The following is a 19,163-nucleotide window of genomic DNA, read 5'->3' as shown; positions in this document are numbered from 1 at the left end:
CTGGACTAGATAAAACAGACGAATGTAAGACCCATGTAAACCTCTGGCCTGATCCATCTAACTCACACGTCCTCATGCTTCTGTTATTCTGACCCAGCAGATCCTCGTGCTTCTGTTTTTCCCAGGCAATGAGTGCCATTCTCTTACAAGCAATGTTTCCTCATTTGGAATACAAAGGCCCTCAAGTTCTTTTTTAGAAAGCAACATTGTAATTTTTGCAAGATCCACAAGCAAGTAGCTCTATAGTCCTGAAGTGGCAATGCCATGCCCTAAGGCAGGCCTTGCAGACATCAAATGAGATCATGGCTCTTTGATGTGGAACAGAGAACATTAGCACTTGTTCCTGGGTTTGAAAAAAAACAAAAACCTTTTTAAGATCAGGCTGAGGAGTTGTAAAATAGAAGCCCTGCACTGAGATCTAAGTCCTAATTGTTCTCTTGGTAATTCTTGCTGGTTCAGGATGAAACGGAGGTTTGCTTGCCCTGACTTTTCTCTGGCTCAGTTAAATGGATCACGGCACCGACCTTGCTTGCATTGTAGACTCAACCTCTCTTCAATCCTTAACCTGCTTGTGACATAAGAGTGCAACATCGGACTTCCTGGCTCCAGAGAGTGCAAGGAGGATTTCATTGGTAAACAATTTAGCCACCAGGAAATCCTGTTAATCAGTTTGTTCAGGGATGAGTTTGACTCCAGAAAAAAAAACACTGATGCCCACTATGACTTAATTTATGACACTATGCAATTTGTAGTGGATAAAGGTTGGTTTCCCCCCCCCCCAAAAAAAGTGGGAATTTGCTCTATTCACCTCATGCAATAGTATTAAGGAAAAAACATTAAATTGTACATTTCAAAGGGATCATTTCATGTGTGTATCTCTTTTGCACATCATGCACTCCCATTTCACATAGAAGTCAATGAGACCCAGACACTTATTTAAGGTAAAGGTTTTGCATGGGTCAAATCAGCAGTGTGAGGCTCCAGCAATTTCTCTTACACTCCACGTTGCTCTCAGCTGAAGCTCCCTATGAGATAGCAGATTGGGGAAAGGTAAGCTACATCTGTTTCCTGAAAAAGTGAGAGGGGAGAGCTTAACTCTTGCAAGCATATAAGTATTGATTCTGACACTGAGCCCAGGGCTTCTGGATAAGGTATATTATTTGCTGTTTCCCCTATTTTCTGTGAGTCCCGTCACGCATGTTATGCTCACCCACAATACTTCTGTTTTTATCTTTTTATTGCAGGGTGTTGAACTAGAATAGACAGTCCTCGGGGTCCCTTCCAACTCTACAATTCCATGCATATAAACACTGTAACTATACAGGGAATAAAATTGCCCCTTATCCCAGGCACTGGGTTCACTGAGCAGGGGGTAAGTTTAGTTCCACTGCAGTGTTGTCTCTGGCAGCACTCCTTTAGTTTCTCCCATATTACCGTATTTTTTGCTCTATAAGACTCACTTTTTCCCTCCTAAAAAGTAAGGGGAAATGTGTGTGCGTCTTATGGAGTGAATGCAGGCTGTACAGCTATCCCGGAAGCCAGAACAGCAAGAGGGATTGCTGATTTCACTGCACAGCGATCCCTCTTGCTGTTCTGGGTTCTGAGATTCATGATATTTTTTTTCTTGTTTTCCTCCTCCAAAAACTAGGTGCGTCTTGTGGTCTGGTGCGTCTTATAGAGCGAGAAATACGGTAACCCATGGTTATCATTCACATCTGTTGCTTGGATGTGCAAGAGTTCCTATACATGTACAAGAACTAAGAACGTCTATATTATTTATTTAAAGCACTTTTACTCCACTCTTTGGCTATTTTGCACTTCTGCCATATTTTGCACTTCATCCATGCTTAAGCCAAAATCCACATTAGGGCGATACTTTTATTGAGCCAACCAAAATGTCAGAAACTAGTGAGCAAGCGTTTGCCTGCCCCAGAACTCCTGTCAGGCTAGATGCCAAAAAGCAGAAGCTGAGCAGGGTGGGTGTGCAGTCTTGTTGTTCAAGCTATCCTTGTCGGCATCTGTTTGGAGTCTTTGGGCAAAGTGTGTGAAGAGATAGCAGGCATTCAAATGAGGCGCCTTTGAGTGCTTTGCAAGTTTCAGGCTGCACCCAGGCCACTGGGAAAGGAGAAAACACGAGATCAGCCATTCCGAGGAACTCAAAAGCTCACATGTTATTTTATGGTATTCTGGTATGCCTAATAAAGTTATTGTCCCAGTATGCATTTTGGATATTTTTTTCTAACGTGTCAGCTTGGCTACCTTTACATTTTGTATAAATTGGAAATTATTGCTATTATGGTACAATCTCTAGACATGGCACTTTCCAAAGTACAGGTTTGACAGGTCCTTGCCCCAAGGGGCTTAACATCTTAAAATAGACACAGAGAAACAACAGAGGAAGGCAGGGGAGTGAAGGCAGGGGGAGAAAATGTGATGACTTCAATTACATATACACTGATTTAGTTGCCATGGGGCCTATTAGGACCAGGGGCTGTTCTAAAGAGTTTCTGGGAAAACATTATTTCTGAAGAGGGAGTTGAAGGAAGCAGACATGTGCTTAGAATTTCTTTCTAAAGCAACACTGGCATCTGGAATATGCTTTAATGCCAGCAGGATTTGCAGACATTTTTATGCCCTGGACTTTGATTGATATTATGTTGTTGACCAGCAGAGGGAGTCAGTGGAGACAGAAGGAGCAGTCCAAATAAAATGTCATTTTCCTTGAAAAGTAGCCCCTGAAAGGTTAGACTTTGTTGTGCAAACAGCAGGCATCTAGAAAGATGTTCTCAGCGAGCAGTAAGAACTTATTCCAAAATATGGAACACGGAAGAGTTGATCTCGAATAGCCAGTTCCAGAATCCAAAATGGAGACAAAATGAATTAGGGAGACCCTTTATTATGCTAACCCTGAAAGCTGCCATTTGATAACACAAAAGGCTAAGTCCTTTTTTGCATTTCTGCTATTACCACAAAAGGAAACCAGCTTAGTTAGTGAGATCCTTAAGCAGTTCCAGTTATGACACATTGACTGTAACAAGGCAGGAATCTGGATTTGCCGAAAAGAAATGTATGACGTTTAAACAGAAATCTGTTAGGATTACAGTCTGGGCCAGTTCACACAACCAAATTGGCATGCGTGAAATGTGGGTTGAACGACTAACCATAATAATCTATTCTGTGCTTTTGAATGTTCAAAGCATTGCTCTTACGTTGTTGCAATCCTTCTAACAACTTGTTTGATTGAGCCAAAATTTTCATAGAGAAGATTTCAGGGGGAGGGCAAAGGCTAAGAGACTGTGGCTTTCTTAAGACCACCTAGTTTATTGGCAAAAGCAAGAGATGAATAACAGATTTCAGCTCTTAGGCCCAATTCAGGTAACCGCCTAAGTCTGATCTAAAATGTGATTATGAGCTTTGAACTTACACACTCCCCCTCCTCTCTGTTCCTCCTTCAAACACAAGAAGAGAGTGGAAGTTCCCATTTATCTCTCTTTTCCTGCTGGGAAAGAACATGACACATAAATGAGAAAAAGGGAACTTTGGGGCACTTGGAAGCCCTCAGAGCTCTAGCTGAAATGCCAGGTTGCAGGAAGGTGTGAGCACTGATGGAAAAAATGGGTTCGCTTCTGAAAAATATTTAAAGCCTTCCCTTCATTACCAGGAAGGCATCCTACAGCTAGTTTCAGGCATAAAACATTAAAACCCAGGGGAGGAAACACACACAAAATAAGAGGGATATATCTGGCAGTGTCGCTCAGCTGACATTAATGCTTCTTTGGCATAATGGGGAGGGAAGAGGTGTTCATCAATTCCCCCTCTTACACTTGCCAAACTTAAAAAACTGCTGTTGCACATGTCCTCATGTCTTAGTGAATATTCATCACTGGCCTTACTCTGCATCCCCTTCACAAAGTGTTAGAACTGTTAGAACTTGCTAGAACTGTCACAATGCTTCTTGCATACCTGGATGGAGAGGGGCATGTGTATACTTAGGACCACTGACTTTTTACATGGTGTGTAGCCTACTATACACAGGTCAGTGGTACATCTGTTGCCCCGCCTAATTTTTGTTTCTAGACCCTGCTCACTATCAGAGGAGCACGCAGAAGGTCACTGTTTCGATCGCTGGCACTCTCATTTGAAAAGACTGGGAAGGGTGTGATGGGGAAAAGCTTTCTCTGCCTGGGACCTTGAGCAGCCACTACCATCCAAAGAAGACAATACTGGGCTTGGTAGACAAAACAGCGTGCCTTGGTATAAACCAGCCCTCTAGCCCTTTCACGAACCAGATGCTATAATACAATATTCACTAAGACATGAGGACATATGCAACAGCAGTTTTTTTCAGTTTGGCAAGTATACAAAATCCCGTTGAGCACTTTCAGCATTCCTCATGTTTCTGTAACATATGAACAGAAAAGACACAAGTGGCCTTGTGTCTGCTTGGAGGGGGACCAAAGGATGAACGTTCTTGAAGGACTTTCTTGATAGTGGCATTGTTGAGCAATCAAAAGCTAGGACGAATTCAACAGCTCCCCCAATACCTTCCAATCAGATATTTTGTTTTGACCCTCAGTCAAATGCAGTTCTCAATCAGAGAGATCTAACATAAGTTTGAAAGTATTCTCTTTCGTGTACCGGGTGCAGTAGAAGACTGTAAAATTGGTAGAATTTATTCAGTGTTAAATCTCTTAGCTGATAAGACCTATGGCTTGTCAAATAAAATGGTGGGAAGATTTAGGGGTAGCAATAACAACAAAAGTCTGGCAATGGCTGTGGTATAATATACCTAAAAGATTTATATCAATGAACTGGAAAGAGAATCTTTAAAATGTCTATCATGAATGGTTCTTCACAACGCAAAAAAACAAACTGAAACTAATTTATAATCTGATGTCTGGTTATCAGTGGTATCATGAGAAATTTCACAGACGTTTTGTACATGTTAAAGGTTTTGTGGTTTTTTGGGTTGCTTTTTTAAACAAGTAAAAAGGGGGTGCAGTCATATTACATTTGGAGCAAATCTCTAAATAGAGAATTCTTGCAGATTCTCTATATGTGAGTGCTCTTCAGCTATTTACAGCAGTTGGAGGATAATGATTTCCAAATGGTGATTAATTAATGGTCGCAAAGGCTAATATTTTTTATTATGGGAACAAGTCTATTGTTCCTCCTTTATCAAACTGTCTTTATAGACTCAAGAAAGATGCATTAGTGAAAACCCTTTTATGCAAAGTAGGTCCATATTTATAGGATTTCAGGATAGTTGCTTCCATCTGTGGAGCTGGTGAATAGATCCAATTTCACTGCCAACACAAGAGAGAGTGACAGGTTACTCTTGAGAGAAAGGTGGTTTAAAAAAAAAAAAAAACCAAATAGACACATGTTCTCTTTTTACCTCCCAAACGGAGGACGCTCTTGTTTATTTCCCCTTGCAAATACACAAAACATGACCAGCACTGACTTGTGAATGAGTTCTCAGACAATAATGTGTTGCCATTCAACAGTGTCTCTCTCTGAACACTTCCAATGCAGGTTGGTGTTGCTGCCTCTAGTTTACATTTCAGGCAATTAAGGCAATTAAAATGTCCCCAAATTTCCCAAACCTCACAACCAGAGAGGCCCAAAACAGGTTACTTGAATTCCATGGCTAGTAGACATGTCTGTGGTTGTTTTTTAAAAACTGTCACCTGGAGAGGGGTAGGGTGACAATTAGAAAAGAAATTCTCACTGGTTTCACTCCCAGCCTTTGCATTCAAAATCTCCCAGAAGTGGGAGCACTGTTTAGACATTCTGGCTTTCAGTTCTTTGCCTACCTGATATCCATTTTGTTTTGGAACATTTCAGCAGAACTGAAGGGGAATTAATGCAACAATTCTGCAGTATCTGGTCAGGAAACCTGTATGGTATTGTTAGAAGCTCGTTTGTCCTGTGCAGTTCTTTAGGACTTCAGCTGGAGATCTGCGGACAGAGAAATTTGCAACCTTCTCCCTAAGCTGCCACCATCCTGAACTATATCTGGAAGCATGAGACTTCTGGCTCCCTTGAGCTCTAGATGCTGTTTTGTGATTTCGCCTTCTCTGCCTCAGAAAGAAAGTGACCCTGCAAAAGGCAACAAGGACAGCACCGTGTGTTACATGAAAACAGACCCAGAAAACTCCAGCAGAATAAATAGATACAAAATGCCACAGCTGAGAAAGGCAAGGATATAATCAGGCCCAGCTTCTGCCACCAGTTCATGTCACTACGAGGAATGGTGCATCCAGCTCAGGAAAGCAATGACCCAGTTCCCCAGCTGGGACCCCTTCAGCCGCAGGAAAAGTTCGTACAAGTTGATCTGCCACAAGCTCAGGGCCTCAGAGATGGATATCTGTGCCTTCCTGTACAGTGAGTCACTCTTGCTCCTCTGGTGCCTGGAGAAAACACAGAAAAGGAACGTGAGATCTTGCAGCAGTTTTGAGATCTCGAAATTAGTCCATGAGGGGTAGGGCAGATAAAGATCTGGCCAGCCAGGGAGGGAAACGTTCCCCACCCCTCTTACAGGGACGAAGCCCAGCAACAGGGAGCCAGTGAAAGAGCAATCCTGGTGGAGTTTACTGTGTGAACCAATTCATAAATTTGGGTTAAGTGAAATACACTGCCCCAGTCTCTGCTGGCTTACATTTGGACCCCATTTGGGCCTAAATTATTATTTCTTAAATTGATATACCACCCTTCATCCAAAGATCACAGTTCACAACATAAAAATGCAAAATGAGAACACAAAATAAATATTAAAAGCAAGAACAAGAACTAACCAATAACCCCCTGTCCTCCCACAAATACATTTAAAAGGATATCGAATGTTGATCAGCCAAAGGGCTGGTTAAAGTGAAATGTTTTTGCCTGGTACCTAAAGTTATGATATGAAAGTGCTAGGTGAGCCTCCCTTGGGGAAGTATTTCACAAACACCAGGCAGGCCTCTACCTTTTCATTCCACCTGCCACCTCCACCTGTGTTACTAGTAGCCTTTGCCAACTTTGGACAATTCTACAGTGGGTACCATATGGCAGCAACGAAGGCAAACCAACTGCCCACTCTTAACAAGGGGAGGAAGGGGGTAGAAATTCATTACTCAAATAAAGAACTGCACCCCAAACTGGCAACTTCTCAACCCTTCTCCTCTGCTTTTGCCACCTTAAAGGAGATTTATAAAGATGGTTGAAGACACCTCAGGATGTTAAACGTTTCAATGTTATTTCCACACTCTGGACATGTATTGTAGAACAGCCACGTTCTGCCACTCACTTTTTGCACAACATAGCGATCAAAACATCCTCTTCTCATGTTTCCCCTATTCAGCTTCAGTTTTATTGAGCTCAGAAATTTGTTTGTTTGTTTTTTTACACAATGCAACAGCTGCTCAGATTCCTATGGCCTAGATGAGATGGCCCATCTCACAGCTGTTCTGGCCTCTATCCTGTAGGCTGGTAATAGCTTGTAGAGATTGTGCTCTAGCCATTTCATTTTCTATGGTCCATCTCTCCTCCCCTCTAGGAGTCAGCTCTATCACGTTGCCCCTTTCCAAATAGAATTACCTTATATCTTTTTCTTTCCTCCTCCCTGCTCACCCCGCCTCCAAATCACAGGTGACAATCATGATCTGAAGTGCAGTGAGGTGTGGAGGGAGTGCTTACCCCCAAATAATGATCCCAATTAACTCTGCCACCCCTCAAAAAAATGTAATAATGGTGTTGAGGAAAGGGGGACTACCCATTTGGCTACAAAGCGTTAGAAGATTCAAAAGGGAGATGCCATTCCACTTCCATCTTAAAACAGAACAGCAGTGTTTGGGTCCAGCTAAATCTTCCACATCCAGACACATCTGAATTCTGGCCTACATGTGTTCTTTAGCTCCTCTGCAGGGAACCAGGAAGTAGGAATCACTAGCCAAACAAGAGCTGAGGACCGTGCCTCATGGGGCAAAGGGAACTCACGTGGAGACAGCTCGAATGCAGCAGCGAGACATGTTGAGGAAGGAGCTGGCACTGGCCCGTGTCTGTAAAGCCGATTCGATGCCCCTCAACAAATCATTGGTCTTCAACAGCAGCAACATCTGACGAGGGACGCTGTTCAGCAGCTTGGTGATCTGAGGTAGGTACATGGCAGCGTTCGTCCGGATTTCCACATCCTGGCACAGTCAGACGGTAGGTGAGATAGGGATGAGAAAGGTTCACAATGGAGAGCTGATCCGTAATCTAGAAGCAGCTACCACAGATTTTGCAAAGAGGGCTTGATCTGTAGAACAGCCTTTCTGAACCTTCAGATGTTTGGGCCTACAATTCCTATCATCTCTGAGCACTGGCCGTGGTGCCTGGGCCAGATGGAAGACACAGTCTGAAACAATTTAAGTGCAGCAGGTTGGGGAAGGCCAATCCAGAGCTCAACAAATAGAAGCCCAGGTCCAACGAATAGGAAGTATGGCCAGTGTAAACCCACCCTCTGTGGTCTGTTGCTGGAGACAACTGCCCATCACACTCTGCAAGCATTTCAATGAATCCAGAGCACTGGTGCACATCTCACAAACACAGAAACTATCTCCACGTCCTCTAGCAGCTAGCATGCTAATTAGTAAAATCCAGAAGAGAGTCAAAGGAGAATCTAAATGACTGAGCACATGAAGCTGCCCTATACAGAACAACACCAGTGGTCCATCAAGTCCAGTGCAGTCTATTCCAGGCAGCAGCAGCTCTCCACAGTCTCAATCAGAGATCATTCCCAAACTGAGCATTCATTTAATGGGACATGCCAGGAACTGAACCTGGAACCTTTTGCATGCAGCAAATATATTCTAAGACTGAGGGACAGTCCTTCCCTCTTGAGAAACCTGGGCTCTCCTACATGGGCCTCTACATAAGATATAGCACAAGAACTGAGTAAGGGTCATAACTCAGTGGCAGGGCACACATTCTCTGGCATCTCCAGGTTAGGACAGTCGGGTACCCTGGAGAGCTCCTGCCAGTCAGTGCAGTCAATACAGTTTTGTTTTATTGCGCTTCGCAGATATTGCTCCCCCCCCCCCCCCAATTGAAGGACCAGAGGAGCTGTTGCTGTGTATGTCTATACTGAGATACATGGACTAATTCACTATAAGGCAGGTTCCTGCACTCCTATGCAGACCTTCTTTAGTTGAGGTATCAATGACTGTTCACTAGAGTGTTCTTAGGGCAGTCTCCTTGTTTATTACTTACATTAACCTACTAGACAGCTATAATAAAAGATGTACCTCTTGTTTAGTGACTGGCAGCCGGTCGATGCCCCTGTTGACTGACTCCCAAGACCTGGCAGTGAGCATGCAGGCAAAGAGGGGATACAGGTCGCCCGCTCCCAGCCGGCGACTGTATTTCTGGACACGCTTCATGTCAGATTTGATCAAGGCCTGCCAAAGCCGGCAATAGTCCAAGCGGAAGTTCTCTGACAGGACCTGGAGGAGGAGGAAGAGGAATTTCCCACAAAGCACCGTTAAATAACATTATGGACAGAAAATACAAAATTCTATAAGAGAAGAAAACAGCTGGGATTAAGTGGCAACTATGAATAAGAAATAGGTTGGCCTGTGTCACTCATTTAATTCACACAGGCAATTGGCTACTACTCCAGCATAGCTCTAAGCTGCACCCCAGGTGGAATGTGGATATGATGCCCTCCTTGCTGTGGGTCCAGCAGCTCATATTCTTGACAGTCTTACTCACTCATTCTGCTTGGCCCCGTAGCTTATCTTTCCGAATGAGACAGCTGCCCACCTCCTCTCCATGAGCCACAGCCCACAGGCTACGAGTTGGTGCTACCCAGGCACCCTCACTTTAGATCTGCCTTCTGCAGCCTGGTACCCTCCCCTGATATTGTGGCACTACAACTCCCATCATCCTTGACCACTGACCATGCTGCCTACAACTGATGAGAGTTGTAGTCCAACAGCATCTGGAAGGCAGCAGGTTGTGGACTCCTTCCCATGCCTCTCCTACCGCCTGCCTGTTCCCTGCATCATCACAGCACCCGTCTCCTCTTCATCCATTCAGATACAAAAACCTCACTGGGAAAGACAAAGATTGCCATTTGCTACCGTGGCAAAAGAATTCTTCCTGGCAAAGTTCTGACCTCAGTATGGACAGCCCTCCTTCTCTCCCCATGTCGTCTCACCGCTCTCTGCTTACCTGATAGAGCCCATGGTCCAGAAGTATAATGTGTGTCTTGCCTGTGCTTGGGCACTTCTTCACCAACACGTTGCCAGGGTGTGGGTCACAGTGCACAAAGCCATTGACAAATATCATTTCACTGTACATCTTCCCCAAGTTGTAAGATATCTGAACAAAAAAAGGGGGCACCATATAAGACTGAGAAGCAACCGGGCTATGGGCAGGGGAGCCCACGTGCCAGGGAACAAAGGGCAGGATTCAACTAATGAGTCTCGGTGTCAGCAGAAGCCCTGTGCAAGAAGTTATATTTGTGTAATGGGACGTTCCCTCCTCTCCTCCCCCATGTATGCCTGAAATTTACTAGGAGGGGGTGAGGAAAAGCCTCAGAACAGTGTGCAGTAGGAGGAGAGAGGGGACCATTCCATCTGCCAGATGAAATGTTTGACCTGACAGGACCATCACTTTAGCACCATGTTGAATTGCTCCCAATATCTATGGTAGGTAGGTAGCAAATGCAGGCATCCTCCTCACATTCTTATGGCTCCCCAAAGAGGGGGCAAATGTGTGCGCATCTACCTAAAGATTTAACATGGGTGAGAGTGCAGGAATTAGCAGGAAGCCAAGAAGGTGGAAAGGGGAATCATGAAAAGCAGAATTGAAATGCCCAGCTGAGTGCAACTTCATATATTACAGTACAGAGATATAAAACTGAACGGTCACTCAACAGAGAGATGCAGTGTCCTTGTGAATATGTTCATGCATTTACACTTAAAATATATTATGTGCATGCCTAAAAATGATAAAGAAGTACAAGAAGTTGCCCCAGTGCAGACAAAGTGTATCGACCTTTTCGCATGAGTTTCAGTGAGATAGACACAGGTTGCATTCATAAGTGATGCAAGAACACTGTCTTTAACATAGGTGAGCATAATTAATATGACACATAATGTAGGAAATTGTTTCTTCTTTTTTAAAAAAATATAATTTTTATTAACAGGCCAATGAAATCACATTAATTCCAAATCACATTAGTTCCAAATTATACAGCCAGATTTTTAAAATTTTGTTGGGGGTACCCATACTTCAAGCTCCGAAAGGGGTCCAAACATCACTCTTGCTGCTGCTTTAATTAAACAGTTCTATCCAGTTCTGTCCAGATAGTCTCTTTGTTATTTTCCTCATCTTCTTGTTGTTATCATGTATTCCTTTCTTTGTGATCTCTGATAATCTTCACAAGCGGGTTAAAAACAAACATCTCCTGTGTGGGTTTTACACTCTCCAAGAGTCATATCACATAAAGGACAGACGCCATTTCCACACCTCCGTTAAGAACATTCACACAGTCTGTCCGTTGGTTTCCACAGGCTTGCCAATCTATATAACCCCCTTCTTTCGAATCCAGGGGTGAATTATGGACACAGCTGGCAAGGCAGTCCCCCCCTTGTGGGGGCAAGGGAGGCTACATACTCCCATAGCAGCCTCTTAATTACGTCGTGTGGGTCGGAGAGATGTTATTGTCGGCCATCTTCCAATGCGCCCCCTGGTGGCCCCCCCAGGAAATTGTTGTTTCTAACAGACACTATAGTTTCAACAAATATGCTTATTGTGACCAAAAGATCTGGTGGGTATAATCCCCCCGCCCCAGTATAGCAAACACTCATAATTTTAAAGATACCCATTAGTGTTTGCTGGTCTCCTGTTTGTCATGGGAAATCAGAGTAGAACTGCCAGTGAAAACAGCAGTAGGGCAAGAAAACACACAATGGTATTGCAGGACATTACTAAGAAGAGGGAGCAAGAACTTGACACAAGGCTGCCCGTTTCAGTGGAAGCCCCACATTCATCATAATATTTGGTTCCACTCTCACAGCCCGTTAGCATTTGTTTGTCTCTGCCCCTGTTACTGCCACACCTCCTTGCTCAGTCAGATGTTAGTCTGATTTGTGATGTTTGCAAAGATGAAGCAGCACAATGAGGCTGTTTAAATCATTCTGTCACTGCATGTGATCCCCCTTCATCAACCCTTCTCCCCAATCATCCCCTTATCGCCACACCATTTTATTAAAGTTAAAAGCTAGCTCAGGGGAATAGCTGTCGACGTTTCCCTTTTTTTAAGGGAAATTCCCTTATTCCGAATAGGATTCCTTGCAAGAAAAGGGAAAAGTTGACAGCTATGCTCAGAGGCAGGGAAGGGTCCCAGAGCTCTGCATCTCACTTTAACTGGGGAGGGCGAATACATTCCCTCCCTTATGCGTCAAAAGAGCACACACAAACAGCACACACACATTAGCCATTGCCTTACAACCTCTTCCCCCAGCAAGACACAAACAGCCCCGCAGCAGGTTGCCCAAGAGGCAATTAAAAGACAATTATTACAAAACATCCTTAACACATCAACAAGCACATAGTATAAGCAACCAACTTTCAAAGTGTTTCGGGGTAGGGAGGGAGAGTCTGCACAGGCACCCGCAACAAACCTCAGACCCAATACTTCTGGGTAGGAGAAGGATTCTGGAGCACATTGCATGGATTGCCACACCAAGCATGCACAAGCTTCATGCACACTGATGGGATGGCACTGGGGTCAGGAAGGTAGCATGAGCTGGAGGGCTGCAGCTAATTTTGCATATTTATTTATTTCATCACAGAAGGTTGCAAACAAACTAAATCTGCTGGACCTGTTGCTGCCATTCCTCAGCACCATCATCACTTAATCCTGTAATATTCTGCTTTTTGGTTTAAAGTTCACTATTTTCATACGAAATATCAAACAACCCGTCATCGACTCTTGACCTCTTTCCTCCAGGTAGCCCCATATCCAGGTGCTTACACGCAAATACAGAGAAACAGAAAGAACAAAAAAATAATAGAAGGGTGGGTGAGGTGAGCCGTGAGCCGTGAGCCGTGAGCAAGGAATCGTGTTTCAAACTCCAGTAATCCAGACCATATGTTGACACAATATTTTGTTGTAGAATTTACTTCCCACAAATGTAAAAAAGAAAGAAAGAATGAAAGAAAGAAAGAAACCTTGACCTCATCTTTGAAAGTTCTGGACAGAGTCAGAGTAAAAAGAAACAATTATATCAGTCCATGGTTTTTCAAATGGGGGTCCAGGAAATCCTGGTGTGTTTTGGATCCTCATCAAAGACTCCTCAATAATGGCATCTTCATGGAAGGAGAGCTTTCCCCAAAAAAACTGATTTTCCTCTGCAGCAGACAGCTGCAGGAGAGTGTTGGTTGTGTTCTAGGTCATTGTTACAGCAGCCATTTGGAAGGGTTCTATGCACCTAGAACATGTTGCAGAACTCTTTGAAACCCATTGGGATTCCACAGCAGACATTCCACTGCAGAGCATCTTGTGCTCAATGCCAAATTCTTCTATTTCACTTCCTAACCTGACATGCAGGTGTATCTTTACCATATCATTTGAAACAGTCCCCTTCACTGAACTAGCAGATCAAAACATATCTCTAGAAACTCCCAATTGGTCTTTTACCGGGATGGCAGACATAAAGTGATTAGATATATTGAAAAACTTCATGTTATAAATACAGTGGAACCTCGGTTTGTGAACATGATCCGTGCAGGAGGCACGTTCGCAACCTGCAGCGGCGCGTCTGCGCAGGCGTGGGTCGTGATTTGGTATTTTTGCGCATGCACGAGCACCGAAACCTGGAAGTAACCCGTTCTGGTACTTCCAGGTTTGGCGCAGTGCGCAACCCGAAAACACATAACCTGAAGCGTGTGTAACCCGAGGTACCACTGTACTCAAAATTAAAGTGTAAAATCAGAAAAGCTAGAAGCATCTTCTTAAACTCCTATGATCAAATTCATGATGGGCCTGAGAGGTGCTATACTCCATAATTATTAACAATTTATTAATGTTGTCATTATTACTATGTGTCATGCAGAGATTGACAACACAAGCTACAGTCTAACATACACAATGCAAAAGAGAAAAGGAACTGGGAAGGACTTGGAAAACAAGCAAATTTAGGCTCTGGTTCTTTATAAGTTGCATAATAAAAAAGCCGTGGTGACTGATGACAGCTCGGGCGTGGGTCATAATGTCAATGTTTACTCCCCAGGGCTTAGAGGTATGCGAACTAATGCAAGCTTTAAAAACCTAGGATAGGCTGGCAGTCACTGGGATTCATTGTTGGAATCAGTTTCAGCAGCCAAAGAAGAAGAAGAAGAAGAGTTTGGATTTGATATCCCGCCTTTCACTCCCTTTAAGGAGTCTCAAAGGGGCTAACAATCTCCTTTCCCTTCCTCCCCCACAACAAACACTCTGTGAGGTGAGTGGGGTTGAGAGACTTCAGAGAAGTGTGACTGGCCCAAGGTCACCCAGCAGCTGCAGGTGGAGGAGCGGAGACGCGAACCCGGTTACCCAGATTACGAGACTACTGCTCTTAACCACTACACCACACTGATCATCTGAGACCTCGTGGACACCTTCTGTGCAAAGTGGGGTGGACTGTGCCTTTGGCTATGAGGTGCACTGCTTATTATTCAAGGAGGTGGCAGGAGGCAGAGAGACACATGCTCCTCCTGCCTGTGCTGCATCCCAGAAAGCAGACAGCTTGCTGCAATTCTGAGCACATCAGGGCCAGGCAGCAGCGACAGCAAGGGCAGAAATTTAAATTCGTTCATCAACATTAATCACAAGGCTGCAGTAATAAGAGGCACTATCCGGGCCCAGTCTGTGGGGAGAGGCAGCATACAAATGTCACCCAGCTATGAAGCCCAGCTCTCCCTGTGGGTTTCCCTGTTCAAGGTGAGGAGGCTCTGGGTGCGCTTGTGAGAAAGCAGGTATGGTCAAGCTTCTGTGCATGCCAGTGTATCCAAATATGCTTGCTCAGATATGCTGCTTTATGACTGTGCACATGCAACTGTGAATTTGCAGGAGAGTCTGCATTTATTTACTCTTGGTGGCTTCATACCGCTCTTTGATCATAGTCCCATGGATGGTTTACAAACCGGATAAAACAATTAAGATGCAATTACAAGGTAATAAATGTAAAATGGTTGGCAGGTTTAAAAGTGCATCTAATAAGACTGGCAAGATATAAAAGGTCTTTGCCTGGCATCAGTAGAACCATAAAGTGGGTGTCAAGCTAACCTTTCTGGGGAGAACTGGGGTGCCACCACTGGGAAGGACCCCTCTCTGGCATCTTAGATGGTGGAGGCACCCGTAGGAGATCTGCCCTTGAAGATCTTAAATGGGCAGTTAGGTACATATTTAGCCTAAAGTGCTAATAAATCTGACGCCAGTTGTGAATCTGTGCCTGTCAAGAGACTGGAGAATAACAATTTCCAGTGAAATATCACTCAAAGCTTTACTCTGGCTGTATTTGCCTCTTTTTGAGTTTGCCTTCAGGCATGAAAAAAAGCCAATGGTTAAAAAAAGAAAAGATAAGATAAATGTCAAAATATTACACTGTATTAATGACAGGATGAATGCTCATTTAATTAGGGAACAGCAGCTGCAACATTTAATTCTCTGGACCAATCGGCCAATCAGTGCGAAGCAAAAAAAGCTTGAATTTCATGTGTATTGGGATCAAAGCAGAAGCTGAGGATGCTGCAAACTGGGGACAAGCCAGTAAAAAAAAATTAATTGGAGAACCTGACTTTTTATCTTTTTTCCTCACAGCTCCAGTGGGTATATCTACACTACAGAATTGTCTGTCAGCAATCCCATCTCCCAACACACAGGACTACAGCTCCCAAGGTTCCTTGGGGAAAACACAGCCTACTACATCCGAATAAATCTGTAGGATTGATGCCTTGTCAAATAAAACTCCAGCCTATTTCAACTTTGGTGCTTGGGACAGTGACTGTTGGACCAGGCAATGTTTCAAGGAACCAATCTCCAATAGCTGCTGTTCCAGACAAAAGAAATAACATTAAATACGGTACGTGCAACTGCAGCAAAATGCCATCAGTTGACATGGGGAGAATGATATCCAAGCCAGGAATTTGTATGTTGGGCTGTGCAAATCCAGGAAATAGGAAAGAACAAAGTGAAGCAAAGCCAGAGCAGTTTGCAGGAAAGGGATAACTGCAGCTGTTAAGACGGCTCCATCTGCACCTTGGAAGCTGCCCTGTGTCATGTGGGGAGGCTGCCCAGGGTAGGAAAGCCTTCCCACCTGAGGACAGGTGCCCAGTGGCCTTGGGGGCGCTGGTTGGCTGCCAGCTTGACCGGAAGCAACTTAGTGGCCCTCGGTTACCAGATTCTGCCACCGACAACTCCCAACAAGATGTCACTGAGAAAGAATCTGCACCCCTTCAGGAATCCCAGACCTGTGGCAGCTCAGGTATCCTGCAGTTCCCAGAGAACACAATTTCTAAAGGGCACAGGAAGGGCCCTTGAAGAAAATACAATGCTCTGCTGATTTCTAGGACACCAATCATTAAGCTGAGTAAGGTATGTGTTGGGTATCCCATTGCTTAACTCAAACCACTGAGGGCCAGAAACTGATTTATAGTTAAGAGTAAAATTCTAACTGGACCATAAAGAAGGCTGATTGCCGAAGAATTGATGCTTTTGAATTATGGTGCTGGAGGAGACTCTTGAGAGTCCCATGGACTGCAAGAAGATCAAACCTATCCATTCTGAAGGAAATCAGCCCTGAGTGCTCACTGGAAGGACAGATTGTGAAGCTGAGGCTCCAATACTTCGGCCACCTCATGAGAAGAGAAGACTCCCTGGAAAAGACCCTGATGTTGGGAAAGATGGAGGGCACAAGGAGAAGGGGACGACAGAGGACGAGATGGTTGGACAGTGTTCTCAAAGCTACAAACATGAGTTTGACCAAACTGCGAGAGGCAGTGGAAGACAGGAGTGCCTGGCGTGCTCTGGTCCATGGGGTCACAAAGAGTCGGACACGACTAAACAACTAAACAACAACAAAATTCTAACCTGGCAATATGTGAACCAGTGCACAATTGTGTCTTGTGGGTGTTTCACCGTTACCTATGTCTGGAATTGCGCCTGTGTTGACCATATCATCTACATTGAGCACTCGAAAATCCTAAATGGAACAAGGAGCTCAAGACCAGATCTGTTTGTGTCTTTCCTCTATTTATTCCTGTCTCTTTCAATTTAGAACAGATACTAGCTGTTGGCCCGAATTCAGCCCTAATATTTGCCAATTATTTTAAGAGACGGCGACACTAACTTCTATTGATCTCATTAAAAGTAAAGGTCGTGAGGTAGCTCATTTCTCAGGGCTCAATATTACCTCCTCAGGCCAAAAGAATAGCATTGATTTTGGAACTTTAATCGAAGGTTAATAGGATTAGCGAGCATGGTTAAAAAAACGAACACCCTGCCATTGCAGGTCCCCAGTCACATTGGTGTGAAATTAGCCAAGGTGGTGTGACATCTAGGGGCCCTGACACTACTTGCTTGCTCATCTGCACTATCCCTTGTTCATGGAACCACACAGAAAGCACCATCAGAAAACAGGACAGTAGATCAACGCATAGAAGGAACAATATTTTGGTGAGAAATTATGGAGGTAGATTTGCACTGCAGTTGCAAAGTTTGGCTAAGGCAAAGAAGCAATGTGTACAACTAGGCAACCACAACCCTGGTTCATCAGTAATGGGGAGAAAGGCCCGTTTTTTAAAAAAAAAAACAATCAGAGAACCAGCATTTTCAACTTGGTCTATACTTGTAACCAAATGATGCGGAAGAATGAATTGTTCAACTTCAGATTGCAGGAGGGGAAGGTGCCATTTTACCTCAGGTAAAATGAACTCCAAATAAAATTAAACCTTTCTCCCTGGTGTGATACTTAGCTAGAAAAGCGTAAAAAACAACAAGCCAGTCTTTGATATCTGATTTACGGCACATGTCAGAATCCATTCTACTACCTGATGTCAGATCTGTACTACCACATCATGCTGCAGATCAAGACTTTGATTCTCAAGGCAGGAGTTGAGTTTCCACACTCTCAACATGTGCCTCCTAAAGTGTCATTATGATATGGGTCAAAGCAGTGGTTTCATTTTCGCATGATTCTGATCTGTTGTCTCTGGCCAACTTAGGCCTGTCTTTTGGCATGCTGCAACAGTGATTTACCAGTACCACTTGGACAGCCCAGATCAGCCCACTTGAGATGGCATATGACATGAAAGAATATACTGATGGTAAAGGGAGTGGCAGTAGGATTTCCTAGCTTCGAATCTCGCGATGTGGCCCAGTTTGCTTTCAGGTCTGTGAACAAACTCTGCTTCTTCAGTGCTCCCAGTTCCTAACTGCAGAGTTAGAAGAGGTTCAGAAAAGGGCCACCAAAATGATCAAGGGGATGGAGTGACTTCCCTATGAAGAATGGTTGCAGCATTTGGGGTGTGGATAAGCCCTTACTTGCCTTTTTCTAAACTAAAAAGGCAAGTTTGGACGTATCCACACTTCCATTTGCCCTGTCACTTTCCCCTGCGAACACCCACCAAGCCAAGTTGGATCAAACAGCAATCAGGTCTTCCATGGATTGCTGTTTGTTCTGATTTAGCACTAAAGAGCAGGTTTTCCAGGGGGGCAAAGCAGTGGGTCAAAGGCAAAACTGCTCAGCCCTGTGCTTTTCAGGCACAGGACAAGCAGAAGTGTGAATGAGCCCTTAGAGGTGACATGATAGACGTTTATTAAAAAAAATGATACAAGGCATGGGGAAAGTAGATAGAGAAAAGTTTTTCTCCATCTCTCATAATACTAAAATTTGTAGGCATCGAATGAAGTCAAATGTTGGAAGGTTTAGGACAGATTATGCAGAGCATAATCAAATGATGGAACTCACTCTCCCAGGAATGATGGCCAATTTAGATGGGTTTAAAAGAGGATTAGACAGATTCATGGAGAAGAGGGCTATTGATGGCTACTAGCCATGATGGCTATGCTCTGCCTGAACAGCTGGAGGCAGCAATGCTTCTAAATACCAGTTGCTGGAAACCACAGGAGGGGAGAGGGCTCTTGTGCTCAG

The 19,163-nt window shown here is 44.1% G+C and overlaps 1 protein-coding gene across 4 annotated transcripts in view; it reads right to left on the bottom strand.

Annotated features, from left to right (window-relative positions):
- Positions 1–5,386: 5,386 nt before the first annotated feature.
- The window catches only part of ADCK1 (aarF domain containing kinase 1), a 108,049-nt gene continuing 94,272 nt past the window's right edge, over positions 5,387–19,163 (bottom strand). For all 4 annotated transcript variants that reach the window (XM_083448396.1, XM_083448394.1, XM_083448395.1 and 1 more), the window contains 4 exons: positions 10,195–10,344; positions 9,267–9,464; positions 7,978–8,171; positions 5,387–6,413 (listed from right to left, as the gene is read on the bottom strand). In XM_083448396.1, coding sequence (XP_083304522.1) covers positions 6,245–6,413; positions 7,978–8,171; positions 9,267–9,464; positions 10,195–10,344 — 711 coding nt within the window. In that variant the 3' untranslated portion in view covers positions 5,387–6,244. The remainder of the gene's footprint in view (positions 6,414–7,977; positions 8,172–9,266; positions 9,465–10,194; positions 10,345–19,163) is intronic.

Source organism: Podarcis tiliguerta (assembly GCF_965153285.1).
Source record: "Podarcis tiliguerta genome assembly, chromosome: 1".
Classification (NCBI taxonomy): Eukaryota; Metazoa; Chordata; class Lepidosauria; order Squamata; family Lacertidae; genus Podarcis; species Podarcis tiliguerta.
Note: the sequence above shows the minus strand (reverse complement) of the source record. Positions and strands in the feature narration are given on the sequence as shown.